The 26,424-nt window shown below is 36.3% G+C and overlaps 1 protein-coding gene across 12 annotated transcripts in view; it reads left to right on the top strand.

Annotated features, from left to right (window-relative positions):
* MIPOL1 (mirror-image polydactyly 1) overlaps nt 1-26,424 on the top strand; it is a 203,448-nt gene that overhangs the window by 17,080 nt on the left and 159,944 nt on the right. For 2 of the 12 annotated variants that reach the window (XM_080394330.1, XM_080394322.1), the window contains exons 2-3: nt 15,563-17,623; nt 19,562-19,641. In XM_080394330.1, the coding sequence (XP_080250456.1) occupies nt 17,541-17,623; nt 19,562-19,641 (163 nt within the window). In that variant the 5' untranslated portion in view covers nt 15,563-17,540. The other 10 variants (XM_080394325.1, XM_080394323.1, XM_080394331.1 and 7 more) reach the window with 9 other exon arrangements.

Below are 26,424 nucleotides of genomic sequence, written 5' to 3'. Positions count from 1 at the left end.
GTTACAAAAAGCATTTTGTAAATTCATAGAAACATGCATTGATGTTAGAAGCTTAGCTGGATATACATCTTAAATTTTTGAGGGAGGAACATAAAAACTTATATAAATATCACCTACTTCAGTAAGTGTCACATTTTTAACTTTTTTAACAACTTTGAAGAAATCTGACTTACATGCAGCATTTGGTCACTACTATGACTTTTCACATATGAATGGAGTTTCATTCAGCGTGTAGGTTTGGGATTAACAATGTATCTTAAGGCATCTTTGGTTTGCTTGAGAATGATTGTGCCCTTTTATTTTGAGGCATTGTTAGAGTGGTCATGTTTTTGTGTTCTTTGACTTTTTATTTAGTTCCTACCAGAGACAGTGATATTAGCACAAAAAGGATTCTGTAGAAGAATATAAATATTTGACTTGAATGTTTATTAAAACAAGATTTTTCCCTGCTCAAGGGAATGGTTACAAAGTTTTAGCTCATGTTCTTGTTAAAGGAACGTTTTCTTCTGAGAGGAAGGGGCTTTTGCAGGAAAAGTTTGACAGTAAAGCTTTCAATGAAGTACAGGGAGAGCTGTAAAGACAAAATGTCCAGGAAATTACGTTCCAATGAATGTTTGCCCTTAGATGCAAAAGAGGAGCTTAATAATCTTGTACAAAACGTAAAATGAGTGGTAGAATTAACAGAGTGGGTTTACTGGTCATTAAAAGATAGGGAAAAAAGGCGAGCCTTCATGAAACTTGGCCTTAAAAAGTTTTTAAAAAACAAAACACAGAAGCACTAAGTCTTGCACCTGCCAGTGCATGGAGATCATAAAAAGATGACTGATAACAAATGTTTTTCTGTGCTGGATATATCAGTTGAATTTGGAAGTTGCCCTGAAGAAACTGGAGGCCACCTCTTCAGCACCTGATTCTTTTGAGAGATTTTATGTAGTGCCTGAAACATTTAGCAGGGAAGTACAACACTTGGTGAATAGCAGAGTTTGTAGTGAGGTCTGATGTTTTTCACCCAGGGAAGATGATAGAAATGTAGAGCTAGCAATTGTGAAAAGCTTTGAGAAGAGTCACAGCTTCTAGGCTCTGGTTCCATTTTTCTTGATCCAAAAGATCTCAGGTGGCAAGTGAAGCAGATTAATTCCTAATTCTGATATAAGCAGAAGTAATAGATTTTTCTCCTGGCTATATAGCGTACCTCAAAGGCCTATTGATAGTTGCCTATAGCATGAGATTTGGTCACTACTATAGTGGTTTTTGTTAACAGGTTACATTGCTTGTGGAAGGAGATTATGGGAACTGAGTCATTTAAAGAACTCCTGCCAAACACAGAACAAATCATCAGGTTGTGCAGATGCTTGTGATCTTCTGTATCGATTGTGATCTTCTGTATGGATTGGCTGTAACACAGTAACTGATTGAGAAAGGTCCATTGGTCTTCTGAGGTCTGAGTGGTTTCTGAGTGTGAATGGGGGGGAGATCAGAGAGTAGACAGCTGTAGTCTTACAAGCAAAACTACTTTGACTAAGATTTTTGAACTCTTTATGGCTTAAATTTGCATCTTAGCAGCAGGACTGGGCAAAGGTTTAAAATTCTGAGTTTATCATTCATTCGGACACATAATCTCCCTAGCTCCAATGCAAAGAATCATTCAAAATGCTAATTCTGTGTTCTGGCGGTAAAATATACAAGTATATACTTGCAATCTGACCCATGCCTAGAAACAGGTTTCCAGCTGGGCCAATTACTGCTGATTGTGGTACTCTTTTATAGCAGTAAGGGAAACTAGCAAGGCAAATTGTTCAGCTCATAAATGTCAGTATTAGACCAATGTGGGTTGTTCTATTCTTAGAAATGTGGTATGAAATTTTAGTTGAACATAAATCAACCAAGAGGGAAATTTACATGATAGCTAAAACATTTACGTGATGTGTGTCTGTGACATGTTGCCTTTTCTGAAAGTTGAATGACTTTGGTGATGGTTTGATTCTTATTCTCCTTTGGAAGTGGGTTGTACAAGCTGGCGAGTCATGCTGGCTTCTCTGTTCAGCTTTGTAAATGCAGTGTGGTTCAAATTGACATTACTGCTCTTCAATCCACCAACGAGCAGTTTTGCCTGTTCTCTGTATCTGAGACACAGATTCCATCCAGGTGGATGTCACAAAATCCTTCTTTCCCTATTTTCTGTTTTGTAGGACAGATTTGAGTCATTATCGCTAGGTTAAGGAGATGATAAAGCACCTCAGTAATCCCCACAGGAGCTATTTACAGTCAGATGGAGCAAGGATATTCCCAACTGGGCCTAGATATTGCCAAAGTTTTTGGTGCTTGCATGTGTTTTAAAATAGCCTGAATTCCCCTTCAAAGATTTTTATCTTATTTTACATCGTTTATGTGTCTGTGTATATATTTAAAATAATGTGTTAAGATTTCTAAGAATTTTGCCAGATTAAAAATAGAGCTTGTGGGTTTTAATCAATCCCTAGCTATCTCTTGCAGCACTGTTTCACTGTAGGACTTTTGATCAGGTTTTCTTGATTTTTAAAAAGCTATTGAAGAATGCTTGTACCTATTTTTGTATAGAATATGCTGATAATATGAAAAAAGATACTACTAGAATGTTTTCCTGACTCAACAATGTATTTAATTGCTTTGATAACAGGTAAACAATTTTATATTTTTATATATGAATAGGGCTTAGATAAGCTGCTTTAATGACTTATTGTTTGTATCTTATAATTTTATAATTAATTTGGGAAGTAATAGTAATTGTTTTTATTATAATGTTTTTTGTACTGGATGTAAATTAATCACCCAAGTACAGTGTCAGCATGAATTAATCATGCAAGCAAGCCAAATGGCTATTTCATTGTTTTATTGAAATGGCGAGAGTTTGAGAATATCTTTTGTCTTAATCGATCAGCCAGAATCCATTGGAAAAAGTCTTAGAATGTTTAAGGTAATGGGAAAAAAATTGCTTTCAGTACATCCTACAGAGATCCTGTTTAAAACAGATGACAGTCTGTCACATTCAGTAGCACATCAGTCATCAGATTTATTCTAATTCCTTAAGCTGAACATTTCATTCAAGCTTGTAGATTGTCTTGTCAAGCTACCAAAAGCCTCATAGCTTTTCTGTCAAGCATAGAGTTGCACCAGCAGTTCACAAATAAATGCTAAGCTGCAAAAATATTGTTTATTTTCTTTAACCTTTTCTTCAGTTAACTACAGTGTTCTTTCCTCTTATTTTCACCACATGCATTTCTCACAAGGTATTCAAGGGACTACATCCTAAACATGCCCCATCCTGACCACAGCCACTTCAGACCAAGGGCCACTCATTTTGGGATGTGTTGTTTTTACTGTAGCAGTCTAGACCACCGTGGTTATGACATTCCTCCTCTAATCACAAAGGCCCAGTGAGCAGCTTCGTTTGCTGCACGCATGAAGGAATCCCACTGCCGGTGCTCACGCGGCACTGGTGTGGCCAGTCTGGCTTTGTGCAGAGTGGCCGTGGTTGTGGATTTCCACTTGCCTTGTATAGAAAGTGGCAATTTTGCTGTCAGCCCATATAGCTGTGCTGTTCTTCATATTTATCAAAATATCTTTATGATATTTTTTCATGCTTTACCTTGTACGTTTGTGTACAAGTAGCATGGCTGAATTGGGCTCCTTGCTTTTGTTGCACATCTGCCATATTGGAGAAAGGAAATTTTTCTTGTGATTTTTTTTTTTCCCTTCATTTTTTCTTGCATGACCTTCTGTAATTCTGAGCCTTTTGCTTTTCTTAAAAGAAAGCTTCCATGTAAAGTGTAGCACTTGTATACCAAGTATACCTGAGCCTGTGCAGTACTGAAAACTTGAGACACAGCTAACTTTCATTGAAGTCAACATATATATGTCTAAGGTGGTAAAACATTGGGAATGGTTAGTTGAAATGATATTAATTAATTGTGCCAAGAAAGGAAACAATTAGGGTGGTGCATTTGTATAATTTATATTTAAGCCCCAAAAAATTGCTCAGTAAAGTGATTTTTCGTGAACCACTGAAAGGCTCATGGCCAGGTTAGATCAGTCTCTGTATTAAACTAGTAATGCTGTGGTATTCAATATAAAGTTGTGCCTGCCCTTTGAAAAGACTTACTTGGTTATCTTTTTCAGTGATTAAAAAAAAATATTAACAAAGAAAATCTAAACTGTATTGTGAATTTTTCATAGCCACCAACTTCAGAACTCTAATTCTTCACTGTAACTTGTGATTTCTTCTAATATGTGGTTGTCTGTCATTTACATGCAGTGCTACGTTTTCTGTCCTAGTCTGCTGGGTTTCTTCATTATAAAATCATGTTATTTCTTTATACTTTTTTTTTATCTGCTAAATGGCCAATATGCTCTTCTAGCAGCCTTATTGCTTGAATGGATATTCTGAAAGAAACATTGTGCATGTCTAAAAAGGAACTGTGGGGTTGAAGCCCTAGATAAAATTAAAGCCTGAGTATATATATATAAAAAAATTGTTAAAATGTCAAGATAATGAAAACCCAGGAAATAAATTATGCCTATTATTAATTTTGAATTGTATTCAAACATAGAAATATGTAGCATAGACAAAAGCTGGTTACAGAAAGATAAAATTCAATTTTACACTAGGATAATTGTTTTATGTATTTTACATTTATTTATAAGATCAGATAAAGATAAAAAATTAAAGATCAGATTGCAATTCTCAATATAAATCACAGTATGGTCCTGATGAATGCCAAGGTCAGTAAATGGAAACCCCTTCACCTGCAAAATACATTACTGTGGAAAATACTAAGTGAATAAAATGAAACCGATAAGCACCATCTTTCTTACTATACATTCTTTACTTGCATGATAATGTTAGAGCTTTCAGTATTTTTCATTTTCAAAGGAGGGAAGAGGTATTACTGCTCTCAGCAGCCTCCCGTATATTACCTGTAGCCAAATTAACATGTCTTTGTTAAGGAGAGATTGAGAATGGGACTGTTGTTGCAATAAAGTTTAAGAAATTAGATTGGTCGTGTTCAAAAGGCTTCGCATGTGCTGCAGATGTAGGTGGTGGGATCCAAGTGCTACGTAGATGATGGAGCCCATGATTTAAGAATAGTTTTCTGTAATAAATTGCTTCATGTCAGGGAGGCTGATTTTATCTACAGTTGGATCTCTGTTGTGTCTTGGAGAGAAGGAAATTTAACAATTTTTTCACTTTTGGCAGGACAAAAATACGAGTTCTAGGTCCTCACAGAGAACACATGCCATTGATTATTTTGACCTGTAAGGTGGTGGCTCAGTCTCAGGTACCTCAGCTGACTGCCTATGCCAGTCTGAACTAAAGAAGACAACATCTAAGTAACCAAATTGCAGGCTGAAAATTGAAACCTGTAGGTAGCTAAGTGAAATGACTAGCACTCATCTCACCACAAATATTTAAGCTGTAACAAGCAGTGACAGGTTTTTCCATATGTAGTGTATTTGGAGCCTTTGAGTCCTAGGGTGATAAGAAATAGGCTTCTTTACATGGCATCTGCTTCATAAAAAGTGTTAATAGACCTGACAGGTATTTTGTCAAGCTGGACATCTTTCAGAAGTGTTGGCTTCCAAAACATGCCCTTATCAGCTGCCTTTATTATACAGAAACAGTGAGTTCTACAGCTGTTGCTTGTTACAGACTCCAGGTTTTCTGGGCTTTGGTCAAAGTACCAGTGTTACTGAGGTCAGTAATTAGCCACTGTTACCTGAGTTAGATCATGTCAGAGAGCGGCAGCAATGAGTAGTGGACTCAACAGCCCTAGGGTGTTGCTCTGGTGTCACTGAACAGCTCTTCTAGGTAAGCACTGGGATTACAAGTGGGGTTTTGTTTTAGCTTGTAACTTGTTCTGCTTCAGCAAAGCAAAGGCCACTGCAGCAGGGCCAGGATTTGATCTTTGGTTTGTCAGGTAGGCCTTAAGGTACAGGGGTTTGTGTACCAAATGGTTTGACAAGTATGAAGTTCTACTATAGCGCCTGGTAAGCTTCTGCACAGGCAGTAGCTCAGCAGCTTTCCTTTGCTGGGCTGGTGAAGAGAGGGCCAAGGTCTGCCTCTCATGTGACCAGGCTTTCTTTCTGAACGGTAAAGATCAGACTGCAGGAAAATGGATATGGAAATACCGCTCCCTGTGAGAGCAGACTAATCTTCTGGGTTTTGATATGATGTGATTTCTTTCAGGGTCATAATGAGGCCATTTCTGATGCAATACAGCTGTGAAAGGGCACTAGTGGACCCAGTCCACTAGTTCGTTCGTGGCACCCCAACAGTATAAAAGAAAGGAGCGCCTATGAAGGATTCCTTTGTCATGAGTGCTATGGATTAGGATGCAATAGATGTATCAAGAGACTGTTATCCTAGGATGTGTAGTCAACAATTTAAGGGCATTTAAGTTAGTTTTTCTGCACTACAGTAGCATAAATGTAGTGTGATACAGCTTGGGAGCGAGCTTCAGTTTCTTGCTTTATGGAGTCAGAATTTGATGGTAGCAGGAATGAAGACAGTTGTGGGGTGTAACACTTTCTCACACTACTGAAGGTGACTGCTCTGCAGGTGTACAAGGTAACTAATTAAAACAGTTTCCCCTTGAAATATAATTCTGTTCCTCCTCTTCACTATCCAGTGGTAGACTAATATTTGTCTCCAGAATGTTTTTCTAGGATCTGAAGTGGAATTACAGGATCTGAAGGTTACTAAATATTAGGCAAAAATTATAATTCTCTTCATAGTTTAAAAGTATCTTGTATCTTTCATATTTCAAAAACTCTCCTGGATGTAAAATTCTTTTGGCAAACATTCACTGTCTTGCACTTGTGAGAGAAAACTTACTAAAAACAGCTTATGCTGCTATCATACTGAGGTTCCCCTCCAGTTGTATCTGCCCAGTAGCTTTTCTATTTGGTGTAACATATACTTCCAAATTTATCTTAAAAGTTACCAAAAAAAAAAAAACCAAACCAGATACTTTATTGAGAACCAATTTAGTATTACATATTATACTTTCCAGTAATACAGCCATTCAGGTCATTACAGAGATAAGGGAAATTGAGTTGTTTGTACATCTGCAGCTCTTAAACATGTAACACAAACAAACCAGTGATGGACCTTTTTAAAAAAAAAACTGTAATCCTGTGTAATACAATTCTATGTAAAAGTGTCACTGTTTACGAAGATAGGAATGTAATGCTGTAAATAAAAGAAAAATTTTATTCCAGCTACTATAGAAATTCGTTCAAACTAATGTTAAAATCCAGTTGTAAAGAAGTTCATAAAGAACATCTAATATTATCCAAAATGTTTTGAAACAAACCTGTATCTCATCTGATTTAAAGAAAAAAAAATACTGGAGAATGAGTTTGCTAGTTATAGGGTCTCCGGACTTCTCAAATGTCTTGAGAAACAGGTTTTTAGGGAGGTGTCTATTGAGGATGTCTGAGAGTAGGTCTCTTTTTTTTCAACCTGTCCTGAAAGCACTGTGGAAAACCTTTTAAGTACTAAACTACCTTTTTCAGCTTTTTTCTTTTAGTGAGTTTTTTTATCTGTGATAAAACCAAAAATAATCTTACACCTTAGTGAAGTTCAGTGTGATGAGTAAATTGAACTTACTTAACTCTTTTTTCAGGCAGGAACAGCATATTGTGAAAAGTTAAGTTATGGTGAAAACTGAAACCTTTCCATAGTACCTCTTTTCCCAAGCTGTTGTGCTCAGCAGATGCACAATCCAGCTAAAGACCTAAGTACAGTGAAGTACATCCTTTAGATAAGAACACAAGAGGCCTGTGACTTCACTGGCATAAGTTTTTACAGACTAAAATAATTGATTAGATGTTGTAGCTTTAAAGTCTTGAAGAAATTAAAAGAAGAATATTGAAGATCACTGTAAAAACAGTGTCGAAGTGGCATAACTTTGTTGAAAAATTATGCCTTTTTTTACGTTAAAGTCTGAACACGTTAAGATTTGCTGTTGACAGGAGAGAGTCATGAAAGCACAACATTGAAGCAGAGTTGTGTTCATTCAGAAGACCTTCTCCCTCCTTTCCTCCCGGTTTGACTGTGAATTAGGAAGCTATTTAGGAGTTATTTCTAGTGCTGTGATTAGGCACGGAAGCCATCCTAGTGCACATACCTGACTTTGTCAGGTTGCTCCCTCAACACGAAAGGAGAGGTAAAGCTCCGAGTCTACAAGTCTTACAGCTTCACAATGTCTGAGAAAGTCTTCAGAGTTGTTCTATTTGAACTGTTGGCCAGATTTTCCCTTGTGTTTTATCTATACTTCTGTAGCTATAAAGTCTTGTTTTCTTGATTATTTTTTTTTTAGTGATGCCAAGCAATGCAACATCTGGTAAGCAAGCTCAAACTGTTCAGCATGATTATGTGCAGGAGAAATCAGTCATCAAAATAAGCCTAGGTTTCAGAAGTGCTAAGGAAGTATTTTTCCTACTTCATCTAGTAAGTGGATTTAGAGCTCCTTTGCTCTGTCCAGGAATAACTGGTATGGGCCAAGATTCAGCTGCTGTCCCAGCTCTCTGCAACCTCACATAATTTCTTCTTTTCACCTCTGGTGTCAAGTGTTTTGGCAATGAAAAAATGAATGTAGCTTGATGAATCAAGGAACAATGAAAGCAAGATAATATGAATTTATGATGAGGTTGCAAGAAAGAGGAGAACATCCATCTGTTTCTTTTTACAAAAACCTGAAGAAAATAATTTTGCTGAAACTGGCTAGATAATCCTAGGTCTTGAATTTTTCCAGAATTTCCACACACCCCAATTTGTCTGTGTGGAAAGACTGTTTTTAAGGCTCAGAACCCCCCAATAAGAACTATTTCTGTCAGTTGTGTAACCCTCAACTTATATGAACCTCTTTATAGTTTATGTTCTCAGAGGAATTCTTTAAGGCTTCTGTGGTTTTGGCTGAGTAATGTGCTTACTAAGGGTTTAAAATGACCTTTCATCAAAACTTACTTTTTAAAAAACATTTCTTTACTAAGCCTGTCCAGCTGCTTTATTCCCTGTGTTGTATATCATTATAAATGATGATGAAATTGAGGAATAAGGATGTTCTGTGTATTCAAGCGCATATTTAAAAAAAAAAAAAAAAAAGCTGCACTATTTTGTTGGTTGCACAAGAATAGAAATGAGAGAGCTTTCATTATGGATGATCTGACGGTTCTGCCTGGGCTTAGAGTTGTCCTGCACCTCTCTTTGGAAGACTTCTTGTCTTTTGAGTTTTCCATTGTAACTTCCAACATTTCAGATAATTATTTTTTTTTCTGCAATAGGCATTTCCTTCCTACTGGGTGAAGGTGACTTTTTTTGGTAAGTTTCAGCTGCAAGAAGGTTTTGAATATTTTCCAAAGGTGGGTTAAAGGATAAATATTTCTGTTTTCCCTGATGTAAACAAAAATACTGCAACGGTTTCTTTGGGAAGCTGGTATGTTGTCGAGTTTTGCAGTGCTTTCTTAAAATTTGGCAGAGAGATCAATCCACTGTCAGAAATGTTTGTGATAATGTGACTGATGATCTAAACTTCTGTAACTTTAGCTAATGCCTCATTTTTGCCTTTTTTGTTTTTGTTTGTTTGTAGTGTTCCTTTCCAGCTGCCTGGCACTAATTTGGAGTCAGTGGTGACTCCCCTTTAATCTTGTACAGTCCTTTGTTGGTGCAAGACCAGGAAGCTGTGCAACTCCATGGTGCTGAATGTTTGCAGGTTTAGCTTCTTAAATTTTTAGCTTCCATTTAAATTCTGGATATTCTCAACAGACTTCATTCCATTGTCTTGTTTCTGGTTCTCATTGAGTTCTGGCCTGCCTCAGAATATCTGATTCTTGTCTGATGGTCCAAGACCATTTCTGGATGTGTAGCTTGCTATTTTAAATTTTGCCTAGCTTTCAGTTTTCTTTGATATTGCAATGAATTTCAGGGAAGCATCTGGATTATGTTCCTAAAAGCACTAGCCTGCTAATCATACCTAAATAAGCAACAGCACATGATAGGGCATGTTATATATTATACATGTTAAACATCCTGTAAGATGCACAGCTAGTGCATAGGTGCTGAAAATGCTCTGAAATGTTATTAAAATGTAACAGACAGACTCATAGAATCATTTAGGTTGGAAAAGACCTTTAAGGTCATTGATTGCAACTGTTAACCCAGGACTGCCAAGTCCACCACTAAACCATCCCTGTCCCTCAGTGCCACAACTACACGTCTTTTAAATATGTCCAGGGATGGTGACTCAACCACTATGCTGGGCAGCCTGGTCCAATGCCTGACCACCCTTTTGGTGAAGAAATTTTTTGTCATGTCCAATTTAAACCTCCCCTGGCATAACTTGAAGCCATTTCCTCTTGTCCTGTCACTTGTTACTTGGGAGAAGAGACTAACAGCCACCTCGCTACAACCTCCTTTCAGGTAGTTGTAGAGAGTGATAAGGTCTCCCCTCAGCCTCCTTTTTCTCCAGGCTACACAACCCCAGTTCCATCAGCTGCTCCTCAACAGGACTTGTTCTCTAGACCCTTCACCAGCTTGGACACTCTTTGGACACATGTCCTGAAGTGTGCCATTCCTCTGTAATTCCCCCCACTTCTCGCTTACAGGGATGAAGTTACTACTCACAGTCAACAAACACACTCTGTACTGCATTTAGTTGCTAGACTTACAAAAAAAAAATAATCAGAAGTTGAGGAGAGACTATATGTTTAATGCCTCAGAACATATGTCTGAGCAATACTGTATGTTCCAATGTTCTTACTGCGTACAGGCATAGTTTAGGGAGCAATTATGCTTTTAGTTGAAGGATACCTTTCTTTTCAGATAGTCATTTAAGCAAATGACAGCCTAGTTAATTCTTTTATAAAGAACAAATCTGGCTGATCTGGAGTCAGTGTTTTATCTCTCTGCTCTTTTTTAGCTTGTGAAATTCCAGGTGATATGATTCTCTTCAGCTGCTGAATTTGAGTGAATAAGTAATTTGGAGTAGAACCAGTGCATTGGATATGTTGGTTTATGACAGCAGCGGAGGTGCATTTGTGTTTTCATGCTGTTCAAAACAGCCTGACAGATACAAACCAGGTGCAGCTGTATTTCCCTGTGAGAGACCGACAGGCCCCTCAGTCCCCACACACAGGACTGGATCTTGAAAGATGGGCACATTTCTGACAGGCCTCTGCATGTTCAGTGCTCATGGTAGTTCTTCATCAGGCTCCAATATCCACACTGTTTGTAGCCTTTATGCTTTTCTTTTTCAGTGCATTTGCTGTCAGGGAAAATGGCACTATTTGAAGGTACTTTCAGGAATGTGAGTTGGCTGGATAAACTGAGTTTTTCCGCTTCCTTGCGGTTCATTGCCTCCTTTTCCTCACTAAGTCCCTGTTTTGATCTTCTTTCTTTCTGTGAAGGCAGCCAAACAGTTAAATTGGAATGCTTTTGGCAGAAGAAATATAATTTCTGCTTAATGCTGTTACTTATACTAATGGTTTATGAATCTGGCACCAAGTTACTGCTTCTCATTTTTATGGGCATATAATGTTCTGTGACTTTATTTGTGCTTTTATGGTAAAATCTAGGCTAGCAATTTTTGTGATAAAAAAAATTATGATTTGGGAATTTCAAGATACTGAATACACTATACAATGAATTTTACAAACGTAAGCACTGTAGACTCAAACGTTTCTTGAATAGTTTCCATCGTTAGCTTTGGAGCTCTTCCATCACAGCAACTTTTTCTTAAGTTTTGGAAGGGGATGGATTTTGTGGGGCCTGAGACAAATGCTTTCAGAAAGGCTGGTGAGACATCTGTATCAGTGGTCTGGTTTTGGTTTACTGAAGGATGGTGTGCAAACTAGCATTTGACATTTGGCCCGATGTCACATCATCCAGTCATGTTGCAAACTGGAAAAAATGGGGTGCTCAGGGCAAGTGGTGCTCAAAAAGGTGTGCTGATGCTGCTGTTGCACCGTTTCCACCCTGTTGGCGTTCCGCCTGTCTTACCACATAAGTCATCCTTGGCTATGCCTCACTGATGTTTTTTTGTTGATCCCCCCGTCCCTGGCCGCCTGCTCTACTGCCCTACCTTGTAAAGCAGAAAACAACCCAGAGTTTAGTGTATTGTAGGAATGCTAGTTCTGGTGATGTTGTTTTGCAATCCTTAGAATAGTAAGTATGCAGGAAGTGACCTGTGAATCTCATCCAATTTACACCTCTGCTCAGAATGGGGCCATCTCCACAGTTAGATCAGGTTGCTATATCCAGATGAGTTTTGCCCATCTCCAGCAATGGAGATTCTGTAACCTCTGAGCAACTTGTTCCAGTGACCTTCCTCACTGTGAAAAATCTCTTACCCCGAACTCTTAAATTTTTCTGTGTTACAACTTGTTTCCAAGAGAAGAATCTGTCTCTTGTCTTCTCTATATTTGCTCACAAGGCAGCTAAGACCCAATAAAATCCCCCTTTATTCTTCTTTCCTTAAAACCAACTCAACTCTCCTCTCGATTCTTCATAATTAATGTGCTGCAGACCCCTAATCGTCTTGATGACATTCTGGTGGACTTGCTTCAGGATATCCATGAGAGGGTCAGATTGGATACAGCACTTCAGATGTGGTCTCACAAGTGCCAGATAGAGGGGATTAATCACTTCCCTTTGTCTGATGGCTATGATCCTGTCAATTGAGTGTAATTTGCAGGTATCCCTCACTGCCATGTAGTGCTGATTCTACTAAAATATTCTATGAAACGTTCTTTTGGCTCTGGATAAGACAACAGCTAGTTTAAAATATACATATTTATCCTTATCCTTAAAGGCTATGAAAATCATGATCTGGTTGTAAACTGGTTAGAAACAGAGATCTGGCTGCCTACGTGAAATGTAATACTTGAGTTTATAAGACCAGAAGTGTTTAGAACAAAGCTGTAAACAAAAATGGCTAAATGAATTGGCCATTCCACACTTGACCAAAGCATATCATAGTTTCATTATTAGAGTGAAAATGATGTTAATAGCGGTGTGACAGGAAAGCTGCTTCACAGAATGCACACCAAGATGAGAAAAGCTGGAAAAAAAGGAAAGAGCCTTTGACAAGATCCTCTGTGGTTTTCTTTACATTTCAAAGAGGTGCCAGGCAGGGAGAGAAGGAAAAGGCATGTATTGTCAAAGAAAAGACAAACTAAGGCAAAAGAAAAGAATGGAGGACAAAAGACAGCTAAAAACTGGAGAAGAAGAGAACAGAGCAGGCTGAAGATTGTTTACTAAATAAAATACAAAGGAAGATCATTATCTTGGTTTTTAGTGAGGGAGAGAGAATAAATGAGGGGAGAAGAGGTAGGGGCAGTCGGTGATCTAATATGCACATAAAACACTTCTTGATAAATGTAAAGAGAAAATTGAGCCTTGGGGACGCTAAACTAATAGCAGAAATTAGGGAGAAAAAATAGAGAAGTGCATGTCCTTTATCCAATTCAATTTAATTCAGATATAGGTAAAACATATTGTGAACAAGTTGAAACTGCGTTTTTATGCCTCCTTTCTTGCCTTTGTCAAAAACATGACATAGAGAATGAACACTTTTTGCCGTAGTATATGCTATCATTAAAAGAATCAGATGCAAGTTCTTTGATGAGAATAAGAAAGTTTGAACATGACTGAGCTCTGGGAACATGTTTTTATCAAGCTTCCAGATAATGCAGTATTTTCTATAAAGCAAAATCTTGAAGTCTTTATAGCAGTGCTGGAGTTTTAAATTTGAAGTACTAATGCTGCATTCATCCACTTATGGGGTAAATCCATTTGCCTATGTTTTACATTCTTTTAACAAGAAACAGAATATTTTGCATGATATACTTGTATTTAAAAGCATATAAAAGTAATAGACTACAATAAGTACCTCTGTAATCAGATATCAAAATATATTTCATTTCACAGCTTTCAATATTCAACGGATGTGTGTTATTCCACATTTGACAAATACAAGAAGCGGCTATTTCAGTTATTCTTTGACTAGCATTTTAATGACCGCTCAAAGATAATTTTAAGTTATTTTGGGTTACCTTAGCTTTCTGATTTGCTATAAAGTTTCTTTAGGTAGAGAGGAATGTGACACTTGTGGAATGTATCATTGCATCAAAACTTGACATCCGCCTAGCCTAAGACAACTGTCTGTTCCCTAGGGAAATGCTTCTAGAAGGTAGGGTTTTTTTTACTTTAGCTTGCCCTAAGCAAAACGTTTCAGGATATTTTAGGAGATCCTGTAATCTAATTAATCTTATGAAAATAATACTAAAATTATTCTTTATTTGCCTATGCATAAAGTTACGGTGTTCCCTGCCTTACATAGCTCCATCCCTGCACTGTGAATGGCAGCTGCCAACTGCATCATTTAGGGGGACAAAGACTGGCTTGGTGCTGTGCTGAGGGGTGGTGGGAACTGGTCTCTTGTTCCAGCAGAGCAGGGCAGGGAGGGTAGCCCTCCTTGTGGGGAAAAACTGTCCCAAGACAGTTTTGTGAAGAAGAGGTGAATTTGGTCGACACCAGCAAGCATTTGCCTCCTGTCACAGCGGCTGAGGCCACGACTCAGTAGTTGTCTTCAAAACCTATCAAAGCGAGACCCATGGGCAGGGGTTTGCAGTCATCGGGCTCCATGTGGAAGGGTCTCAATAGCCTTTTCCATTCCCGAGGAGGGGGAGTCAGTAACTGAACTGCAGCTTAGAAGGTGGACTTCCCAGTCTCCTGCCCAGGGAAGGAAAGCACTGGCAGCTACAGCAGGCTGTCACTAATCCAAACACCCTGGGTCAACATCACTGTTCAGATGGTTGGAAGTTCGTGGTGTTGTGGGGTGCTCCCTTCTATAACACATTCTGCAGAGACTCCAGATGTTTTTTTCTTCTGAATGTGGAAATACAACCAAAGCTGTAATAAAAGCTATTCAGAACTGCACAAGTAAAGCACTGAATACTTCCTACCTTGCAGATATGTTTTTTTTATATACCTCTTGATTTTGTTTAATTCCTATTAAGTGTTTGTGTTGAGTAATTCTGGAATGCCATCCTTATGAATAAGCCATTATTTTGTTTAGGATTTTTTTTTTCCCCTCCTAAAATCCATTCATATTTCAAAGTACTGGAAGGCAGAATATTTTGATGGCCACCTTTGCAAAACATATCCCCGAATGAATGAGGAAATAGTAATTTTAGTTAGCACTATATATAAACACAACTGAAGGCAGTGCAGTGAGCTTAGTTTTCCATTTTTATCTGTCATAGATGTAAATAGTTCAAGCATATAAGCATGCAAAGAAGTTGATAGTTTGAAACTGTGACTGCATGTGTCTTATAGGATAATGTTAAAATCTCCTGTGTGCTTTGATATGACATTCTCTAGAAAAAGATTGGTTTAGCTGAGGTATAAACCGATTAAAAGTTAATGCTGTTTTTCACTGGGCACCCATGCTAAACTAGAAGGTTCGTGTATTTCATATGTATGCTTATGTAATTAAGCATCCACTAATTTCTTTCTTTTTAGGAAATACTTCTGCAAATCAGCACTTCATATATGAAGAGTTAAGATCATATCATTTGTTCTTTAAGGTAAGGATAAGGACAAACATTATTATTATTATTTTGTAATAGGTTCTTAATCCTTTGTTCTGTGAAGTGTTGACGCTTTCATTAGAGTTAAAATATGTTGCATGTTTACAAAAAGCCTGAAATCTCAATATGTGGTCCTATAAATTTTAATTATTTGAATCATTAGAACATCTAATTTTTTGCCTAAGAGTACACGAATGTACCATTGAATCTGTTTTTTAAGGTTTTTTTCCAGTTTAATGTCTGAATCCAAATTCATAAAGAGTTGGAAAAATGAGATGTCTGAGCTATAGGATTCACAGGGATTTTATATGAAGCCTATTTAATCAGGATAACACTGTTATTAATATTCATAAAGTCAGCTGGAACACAAATGACAGACTATGGAGCCTAAAATTTTTTACTTGTGAATTTATTACAAGCAGCTTAAAAAATTAATGGAATTTAAGTAAAGTTGACCAAAATGAAAATCTTATGTTAGCAGAAAAAATCTTTATTAGAACTTTCTCTAAGACCATCTTGCATTGATATCTTTGACAGATTTCATTGGTACTTAAAGAAGAAAGATGCATGAATGGTCATTTAAAAGGATTTAAACGCATTGGCACATTAATTTTTACATGAATAATAAGTAGTTTCCAAAAGCAATTAACTTACAGTGTACAAGATTTGAATAGAAAAATAGGACTGTGACATGAAAGGGCAAAGCAAATGTGCTGTACATTTTAAACTTTTAATAATATGTCTTCTTAAAATAACTTATTTCATTTCCACAGTAGGTAAAGTAACAGTGAAGGTATTTGTGTACAGCTTGGGTTTGTTTTGCAATATACCAAGATCTGGAACAAAGAAATATTTTGATGGCAAAGTGCTATTGGTAAAGAACATCTTCAGGCTTTTACAGTGATCAGGTGCTTTTGAATTGAGCTTTCTTACAGTCATAAGCTTTCTGCATGGAAAATAGTCATATACTGACCACAGCATGTGATTTTTCTCCCATGCTGCTGTATGCAGCACTGGGAAGCATTTGTTACTTCTGTGAAGGGCCAATTAAGTAGATCTGGAATTTCTTTTGCTAGTAGGAAGATACTGGTTGATTTATATTCATATTTGTAGGTGGTTTGGCATTTAAATATTTAGTGTGAATTACTATTGCATATTATATTCAACAGATAAGGACACTTTTTTTTTTTTAGCTTTCTTTGCATGATGTTCAAGTAGTAGTCTTAACACTAACACAGGTTGAATAAGTAGATAGTGAATAAGGAAATTAACTGTAGATTTAAAATTAATTCTAGGTTCTGGGTTACAGTTCCATTTTGAATATTCATATTTTGTCTTGGTCTATCAGTATACTTTATTTTAGTCTCTAGCTTTAATTTCTTCTTATCATTAGACAGATTGATTATTAACAGATTGTCTTCAAATGAAAGTAAAGAAAAGCTTTAAAACGATTGTATTTGATTTTTCCAATGATTCCTCCTGGGAAAACATTCCTGGCTAGCTTCTACTTGTTGTTGATGTGGCAAAGTTTAACACTATCTGAATAATCATGGTTCGGTCGGTTTTGGTTCTAAAAATACCTTGCGTTTGAAACACTTACTGTAAGGGTACATCTTGAGTGATATGTAAGTGTTGTGCATAAGTTAGATACCTGTTGCACCTGTTGTGTTCGGAACGACAGATGTACATACTTAATATATGGATATTTTGTTGTTCTGTTTACTGACATTTTTAATTCTAATAACAGGGAAGGTATACTGCAAATCCTAGGCAGGCCCAAAAGGTCCTCCTGTTTGACTTTGATCAATAGGTTGCCTTAATCTGATATCAACAATGTTTCTGTATGTGTAAACCAGAAAATGCCTATTAATTAGCCGAACATATTTCACCTATGAAGACAAAGTCGTTAAATGAGCCTCTTGACTTCTGTCTCCAATTATTCCGGTGCCATCATCTATCATTTCCAGCAGAGGGCAGCATTTTCCTACATCAGGTACATGAAGGCACATGCCCTGCTTAGACTGTCAATGTTTCTTGTAATTACTCCCAGTATATTTGTTGCTTGCTTATGAATTAACTTGCATTTATGGAACTAAATCATTCCAATCATTTAATTACACCTGAGGAGCTGAACTATAATTGCTTGCTTCCAACTAGGATCTGATATGGCTTGAGCAGTATTAATTTGGTGTTTACTTTTCTGAGTGCTAAAAGCATTAAAATGATTGTGCAATGGGATTACATTTTACTAATTGCTGGCATTCATTAGCTGGGTAAATGGCGAGGAAGAATGACTGTATATTGTGGAGGGATAAAATTATGGTTTTAAATAGTATATTACTAGGCACATTAAGGCCCTAAGACATGTTTTAAAATACTCCAGAGGTTATTAAATACCATATTTTCTTCATGTCTTGCTATATGAATATCTTATTAAAATACTGCAATTATTATGAACCTTTTTGTGCAATATGTAGGGAAATGGCTTCATTGACAGAAACCTATTTCTTGATATTAATAACCTTCTATATTTTCAGCTAATCCAAAAGTAAATGAGGAACTTAGGAAAAGATTGCCAACTCCAAATCAACACAGTTACACAGAATTGAAAAAGAAGCGTGCAGCTTCATTTGAGAGATTCTTGTAAGGAACTCTGTGTTCTGTGATATGAGGTGAAGTTGTTATTTTTTGTTAAGACCTAAGCACATCAAATCACACACTTTTTTTTTATCATGCACCTTTATAATTAACAACAAATATAAATAATTCCTGAATGCTTAATGTGAATGTTAGTGTCAAATCTTAAGTGTTTGCACAATTATTATACTTGTTTTCATTTTTATCTTTGAGATTATTAAAAAAATCTGCTTTTATGGTGTTTATAGGAAAAGCATTTATTCTGTTGCTTTGTGAGTTAGAACATAGGTCTTCAGTATAATTTTTATTAATTGAATTTTAAAATGTGTTTGAGTGTTTTGGTGATGGTGGGTTTTTTAACTCTTACAGTTATCAACACAATGTAAAGTCTGCATATTTTCATGATCCAGCCATTGCCTCTTCAAGGCACATGTTGTATCTTTTAATAAAATATAATTGTGCTTATTTTGTATGTTTTTCCTGCTATGTAGTTAAAGATGAAAAAATGTCCTTTTAAAGCACATTTGAAAGAGATGCTTGAGTAACTAATAACGTCTTACTTTATCAGCAAGATTGCAAATTTATTTAAATTTCCTTGAGATATAGTGTATAGCTGATTTTTTTTAAGGAGAGAGCGTATGTTTTAACACTCAAAACATTACCAGATAAACATATTACTGTAGGTCTTATTTTTGGGTATTGAGGGTTTTTTCTTGAAGGTCTTTGATTATATTAAATACTGTGTAATTAACCGTATAGTCTGAAGCAATATGTATGCAAATAATAGGATGGATTATTTAGCTGTTTAGAAAAACGTGCAGATTGGAGTGGTGTGGTCATGGGCCGCTTTACCTGTATTTTATCCAGGAAAATAAAGCAAGAGAAAGAATGTTGTGATGTAAAGTGCATACCACCTTCTGTAATAATTGCCAAAGGGAGCAGTCTCATTGCCTGCAGTGGGACCACTCAGTATGATTTGGGCTGTTCTCAGTAGCATGTACTTCCAAGAGCAGACTCTAGAACAAGACAACAAACTAATAAATTTTTCCATTAAGGCATTACATGCGAGAGAAAGCTGAACCAAACCATTATACAAATTAGATGTGTGAAGAAAAAATATTTTACTGAGAAATATAATTTAGCACTGACTGTTAAAATACACAGACTTTATTGTGCCATTATAAATATTTTAAAATCATTTGTACTGTAAATTTTGTGTCGACTGAAGGCAGAGTATAGGTGTGTTATAATACATTGTTTCAAGTTTATTTATCCAGAATTTGTTTTATTTTAGCTCTGAAATCTTCAAGCAAAAACTGGACTCGGTGCCAGATCAAACGAGTTCAGAAGAACAAATGGAGAACTGGTCAAAAGGTAAGGACTTTTAAGATATTAATAAGGAACCTCAGGTGTTGTACCAGTGCTAGGCAGTGACTGGAATGTATTTGTTCTTGCCGATATATGACTGACTTTGGAAGAAAAGAAAAAAAAAAAAAGAAAAACACAAACCCACAACCACACACTGTCTTTTAAAAGTATTTGGGGTAACGGGAGAGCAGCTACAGGAATGTAAATTATCAGCTTTACTTTTCTTGTCAGTGTTATTTAGATTTTTTTTGTATATAACTTTGAGAAGTCTTATTTAAATTCGTAGTCTGAACATTGCACTTTACTTTCCAACCTTATTTTCTTAATGGGTTAACAACAAATCTGAAGCTGTCTTAAAGAACTTTCTTGGCTATTCACACCTGGCTAGTAGGATTAAGCCATTTACTAGTATTAATGGATTTCTCATTATTACCTCAACTGAATACAGATCGTAGAGTAAGATGGGAGGTAGAGGGGGACTTGGTTAACTTGAAACTTCCAGGGTACATGGAGTTTTCATCTCCATCAGGATGGAGAGATCCTTTTGTATTTAGATGACCAAAATTTTGCTCTCAGATACATTCATTTATGTCTCATGGCAGAAACTTTAAAAAAAAAAAAGGGGGGGGGGGGGGGGGGCACAAAAAGCACTAAGTTTAAGAGCATATTATGTGACTGACTGACTTTACAGAAGAGATTTGTTAGAAAGTGGCTTGTGGCTGGATAATAATGTGCACACTGAAGAAAGGGAAAGACACAGGAAGGAGACCTTCAGTACATCACTAAAGGGTGGATGTTTTTCCAGTGTCTCTGCATAGGTTAAAAAAATAGTGAATAGGTGTCAACATCAAAGATGTCTCCTGTATCAGAGACTGATAGCATCTTGTGTATTGCTTTTTTTAGAATTTTGTACTATGTATTCTTTCTCAAAAGTTAATAAATGTCAAGTTTCTCATGAAGAGTCTATTGTTTATAAGAAAGTAGTAGTACTCAATCTTGCAGATAATACATTTCTTACATATGTAAAAGAATTTGTTTATTATTGTACAAGATAAACTACTTGTAGACCCCTTTTGATTCATGGAATTTTGAGGTGTAACTGAGTGAAGTTAATGTTTTTGAATCATATACTCTGAAAACATAATTACTCATGATAGAGTAACTTAATGGGGAATTGTATTCTGACAATTTATGTTTTAAATGTGTAATGGCTTAATCAGATCTAGTATTTATAGACCTTTAGGGGTCAGCATACCCTAAGAATGGTTCAAAAGGTTAACTTGTCCCAAGTAGGCAAGTGAATACCATAAACTGATTCTCTGAGAAATATTTTCTGTCTAATTGCTAGAAATGGCGTTCTGCTGCTGCTCACAGATACTTTAAAAACTGGGTAGTTACTGTTTCATGTGTATTTTTTTCTGATGCATTGGGTTAATATTTTCTGCTGTTCAGAACACTATTTCTTCCAAGCTAACACTTATGTATTTTTATGTCCAATATAAGTTGTTATATAGACAAAAGTAAAATTGTTACACTTTTTTTTTTAGATCAGTCATTAGTAAGTCTCACAATCCTTGGGAAGTTAAAAAGAGGGATTACAAATAAATCTCATCTCATCATACTGGTTTGTGTGAGGAATTTTTGGGGGCATTAACAATTCATTTACATTTTCTTATCATAGAGATAATAGATAAATTACAGAAAGATAATGTTTGATATGTTTCCTTGGTAGACATTCTGATGCATTTTCTCTACTGAACTACTAAATCAAAGCAACTTAATTTTCTGTTTAAATGTCTGTGTTGAAATGTGTACCATGTTGGGTTCTGCTTGCTTTGTCATCTGTGCTATCTTTCCTTTTTGCGACTGGTACTGTTCTGCGTCTAGTTGTTCCTTGCTTGTAACCTGGAAGTTTAAAAGCTGGTTTTAGAATAACCCTATAATGATTTATTAATGTTTTTATAACATACTGAAATATTGGACATTAAATTATTTGCCAAAAAATAAGGATGATAAAACACATCTAAGATTAAATTCAGCTGACTAGATGAAAATTCAGTCAAGCAATGAGAATTTTTTTAAAAAAACAGCAAAAATATTAGGTACAGAGAAGTGATAGGTTTATGGCAGTTATGTGGGATAATATGTAACCTGTTAATGTTATAAAGTAAAATACTTGAAAGAAAGGTAGTGTTTAAGAAGAGTGTATCTGAAGTGTTTGATAGTTAAGATTTACTTTTTAACTTTCCGTTTGTTTGGAACATAATTTCACTGTGTGGAGTGAAGACATTTGTCCCTGTTCTGGTATATTAGGAAGAGTTAAAGAACAGTCAGTGCACAAGGCTTAGTATTTCAGGTTTGTGTCTAATTTAAATATACTATGTATCTCCACAATACCTAGTTTTTAGTAGGAAGACAGTGACTTTTTTTTTCATTTCTCTCTAAGAATACTTGAGAGAATGTGTCAGGAGCATTGGCATCAGGCCAGCGAAGACTCTCTGACTTCCAAATGAAAAATATTCAGGATCCAAGCTAGAAAGCCTAGGATGGCAGTCCATTATAAAAATAAAGTTGTATTGGCAAATAGGCACATATCTTTGTATTGCGGTGGTGGTGGTGGTGGAGGAAGCACGTTGCATCTGGGTGGAGTTGTTACTCTAACAGGGTTTACATGCATGACAAAAACTGCACAAACATTTATACTGTGAAAACACAAGAGGGAACCTGAAACTGGGTGCTTTTCATACTTACATGTACATTCAGAACTTAATGTCAATTTTTCAAAAGAGTTTGCAAGATAGCAAAGTGGTGGGTGTGCAAATACTGGAGTTAAATTTGTGTCTCATTTGACTTATACTATGTACTGTGTTTAAATGGGTGCAGCTATTGGTTCTGTATTGTATAGTCTTTCACTACTGTGATGTTTTTGCTTGTGTCATATTTCATAGCATCTATGATTTTTAAAGACAGCACAGAAATTAGATGAAGTCTTAGAATATCAAATACTGTTTGGTCTGTTTTGACAACAAAATTATCATTTTACTGACTCCAAAATGAAAAGCCATTGTATAATTATTTTCTGGAATTTCCTAAAACAAGGTAGTAGATTGATTATTTTTAATGGCAAAGTGGTTTGCTTCCTTAAAAGGTGGTTATTATACTTTTCAAGCATAGAAATAAATATACATATATTTGTAAACCACTAATTGAAGCACATATTGGAATATAAGTCAATGAACCACTTTCACCTGTAAGAATTTGATGTCAGCTCTTAGTTATGATTCATATAGATGCTTTCACTGTAATTCATTATTCTTGAAAAGAATGTTCGTGTGGCTTATAAAAAACACTTTTAAAATTGTTTATCTGGAAGCTGTAGTTCAGAGGAGACTCTAGCTTTAAAGAGATGTGATAATGTAGATTGGAACAGAACTGCAGAATCAGCTTGTGCAGGGAAATTTTAAAAGTTAGCGTTTTATCTGGGGGTGAGCTGTTGTTTTCCAGTCTTGCTCCCTTCAGGAAAAATAGAAAACAGATATACAAACCTAATGAACAAGTTAAGTATATATAGCTGGTCAGACGCATGTTCATGTGATAAGCTTATGCATTGACAATTGTCTTAATTGCATTGTGTGTTTGTGCATGCATTGGTCTTGCATGAATGCATGGTGTTTACAGTTAAGAATCTGGCCATAGCTTTCCTTATATTGTCATGGTCATGATGTGTATATGCCAATGTATTGCTTACAAAAATATTTTTTAGTTCCTCTGCTGTGTAGTGAATAATATTCAGGAAATAAAGCCTCTCTAGAAATATTTTTTAATATTTACTTCCATTTATAAAGTTACGACATTTATTTTCACCATCCTTTTTGCATTCATTGTAATTGAGGCAATGTACAGTCATTTGCATAGGTTAAGTAAAATGAATCATCTTTTTTTGCTAACTTCCTAGAAATGAAACTCCTATTCCTCACCATGTATTTGTAGACTATTTTGAGCAGTAAGTTTTTTCTAGTTATGTAATGATTTTAATATACTTTTTTGTGGGTTTGGTTTTGTAATAGTAATCACGAGGACTGTTTTGTCTGGAATTACTATTGTGTGATTTTAACACACATACACAAAGATGAAGGGATAAAGAAAGCGTTGAGAGTGATGTGGTGTTGTAAAGATTTCTCATCTCATGCTCTATCTGGGTCAAAAACCAACTAACTGTAAAGGTGCTGCTCCCCTTCCTCCAGAATACACCCATTGTAGCTATAAACACTCTATAGAAAATCTGAAGCCCTTCTTCCAAGGCTGTAGTAGAGGCAGAATAAACCATATTTGTCATATGGAAGTCTGTTTCTGCTTTTACATGCCTCAACTAGAGATACTGTGAGCCTGTTCTTCCTCTCCTTCCCTCTTTTAGCAATAAGAAGTGCTGTTTACCTAGGAAAGAAAGAAGACCTGGATATTGCACTGGTGTGTATGCAGAAGAATCTACGTGATATGCAGAGAGACATTCTTCATGCGTGTGGCTCAATTGATTAGTGTCTTCCATGTGTGTTGTGCTTTCAGCATTGAAATTGCAGTGTGCTAGCTGTCAGAGATTCTGCAAAGTGGCAAGGACAGTTGCAGGTTTCTCTGCACAGTATAGGAGGCAGAAGAGAGGCTGAGAGGATGAATTTGCATGAGTCAAACACAGAAAGAGTGGCTGGTAACTGTTGAGCAATATTAAGTACAGAAGATGAAAAAAACCTCTTGTATGGAAAAAGAAGGAATAGTGTGCCGTGACTTAGAAGATAAAAAGGAGCTAATGATAACTGAACAGTCATCAAATATTGTCTGGTCTTTCCCGTAAATATAATCCTTTCATGTGTATAAATTATCATCTGTCTGTTTTCCATCCCGTTTCTTTTCTTTTACGTTTTGCATGGTAAAATACAGTGCGTTTCTGGCCAGGCTGCATGCAGAAAGACTCCTCGTCGGAAGCACAATTAAGTACCCAGTATCTGCCCGACTCATTGGAGTGTTGTGAATATGATTTTGTTAGACCCATTACAGTACACTGAAATGTGTAGTGCCTTATCTGCACTGAGTACTGCAAGTGACAAAGATAGGGAGAATGCACACCTTGAAGTATTGCACTTTGAATCACACAAGTGCAGCTAACTTCAGAATGTCTTGAAATATGCTTCAGGCAGAGCAGCACTTATTACCGCAGTAATTTTTATGTAGTGCTTTAGAAGACCTAGCACAAATGCCAGAAGAAATTCGTTATTTTCCTCTTTAGAAACCTTCATTGCTTCTGTTTTAATAACAACTAGAATGAAGCTTAAGTTCAGAGCAAAGATATAACAAAAAAAACCCAACTTATTAAAAAAGGGTTCTCCAGGGAGTGCATTGGAGACTCTTATCTTAGAGTTCACCTGCATCTTTAGTAGACCATTTACTCAGAGTAAAGTGTGCGTGGGCAAGATGTCTTACTGGCACTTTATGCAGAGTGACCTTTCTTCTATGTTGGACACTTAAAATGACAATATTTTTCTTTGGTTCTAAAGCAGTAGTTTTCTGGGATTTTTTTCAGAACTCTAATTCAGCAAAGCCTTAGTTGTTTGTTGGCAATAGGGGAGGTTTAGTACATTTGGATAAGAGAATTTTCACTATAATTAATGGGCATCAGGAAACATGACCCTGCCTAGATAAAAGGGAGTTCTGGATCATTAAGATTTAGATAATGGAAAGGGTTATATGTGAAAAGCAATTGTCTGGTATGACAATAGCAAAAGAGAAATGAGGTGGGAAGGTTTACTTTGTTTTTAGCTGGTTTAGAAAATATAAACACAGCATGCTTAGTAAAACTCTAGCAGACACTATGTTTGGAAATTATGTAATAACTCCATATAGGCTGTAATGATATCCTGAAACCCTGTATTTAAACTAACCTGAATTACAATGAGAGATAAACAGAATATTTACCCATCCCTTATGAGCTGCTGCTGATATGTAAATTTATTCTTCTACTTTGCACAAATATACTTTTGAGCTACTGCTTAAACACTTCAAGGTCCTTAGCCAAACAGTTTTAATGATGCCTCCAGTATTATGAAAGTGTGACATTTGATGAATGCCTTGTATAGTTGTGATATCGGGGAAAGTGTAAACAAAAAACGCACATCAAGTCATCGTGCAACACCTAGATAATTTATAATTTTACTGTTTATATCCATCTTGACATTTTTTATCTGCCAAAGGCAGGTTTCATTTGGAATCTTAATCTGAGATTTATTTGGTGGATCTGGAAATCATAGCTAGAGTTCCCACAGGAAATGGTCCATCTACCAACAGATTAAATGGCAGTCCTGCAGTTGTTAAGGGAGCTCTGCATTTAACACACATGCATACTCATTCAGTCAGCACTGTGGAGAAAAATTAAAGTAGTAACCCAGGTTTAGGAACAATGTAGCTAAAAAGTCCCATATTTGCTGAATGACAAAGGGTTATATAGCAGCATTTCATTTTATTATTCGTGCTTGAATTTCTTGTTTGCTTTGTTGAGTCTGCTGACGAATACTAATAAATGCCTGCAACAATCCAGACGAGAGATGCCTGGCAACAAAGCTATGCGGTGGACCTCCCTGATCTTCTCCAGTTCACAACCTGACCTTTTGAAAAATTGGCTGGGCTAAGCTGCAGAATTTGGGTGTAATGGTTATTGTTAACTCCAGCTTTAGGATTTATTAATTTGTGTGATCAAGACTTACCTATACTTCAAAGTTTCAAAAGACCAAACACAATCATCCA

This window comes from Falco punctatus (genome assembly GCF_963210335.1).
Source record: "Falco punctatus genome assembly, chromosome: 7".
Lineage (NCBI taxonomy): Eukaryota > Metazoa > Chordata > Aves > Falconiformes > Falconidae > Falco > Falco punctatus.
Note: the sequence above shows the minus strand (reverse complement) of the source record. Positions and strands in the feature narration are given on the sequence as shown.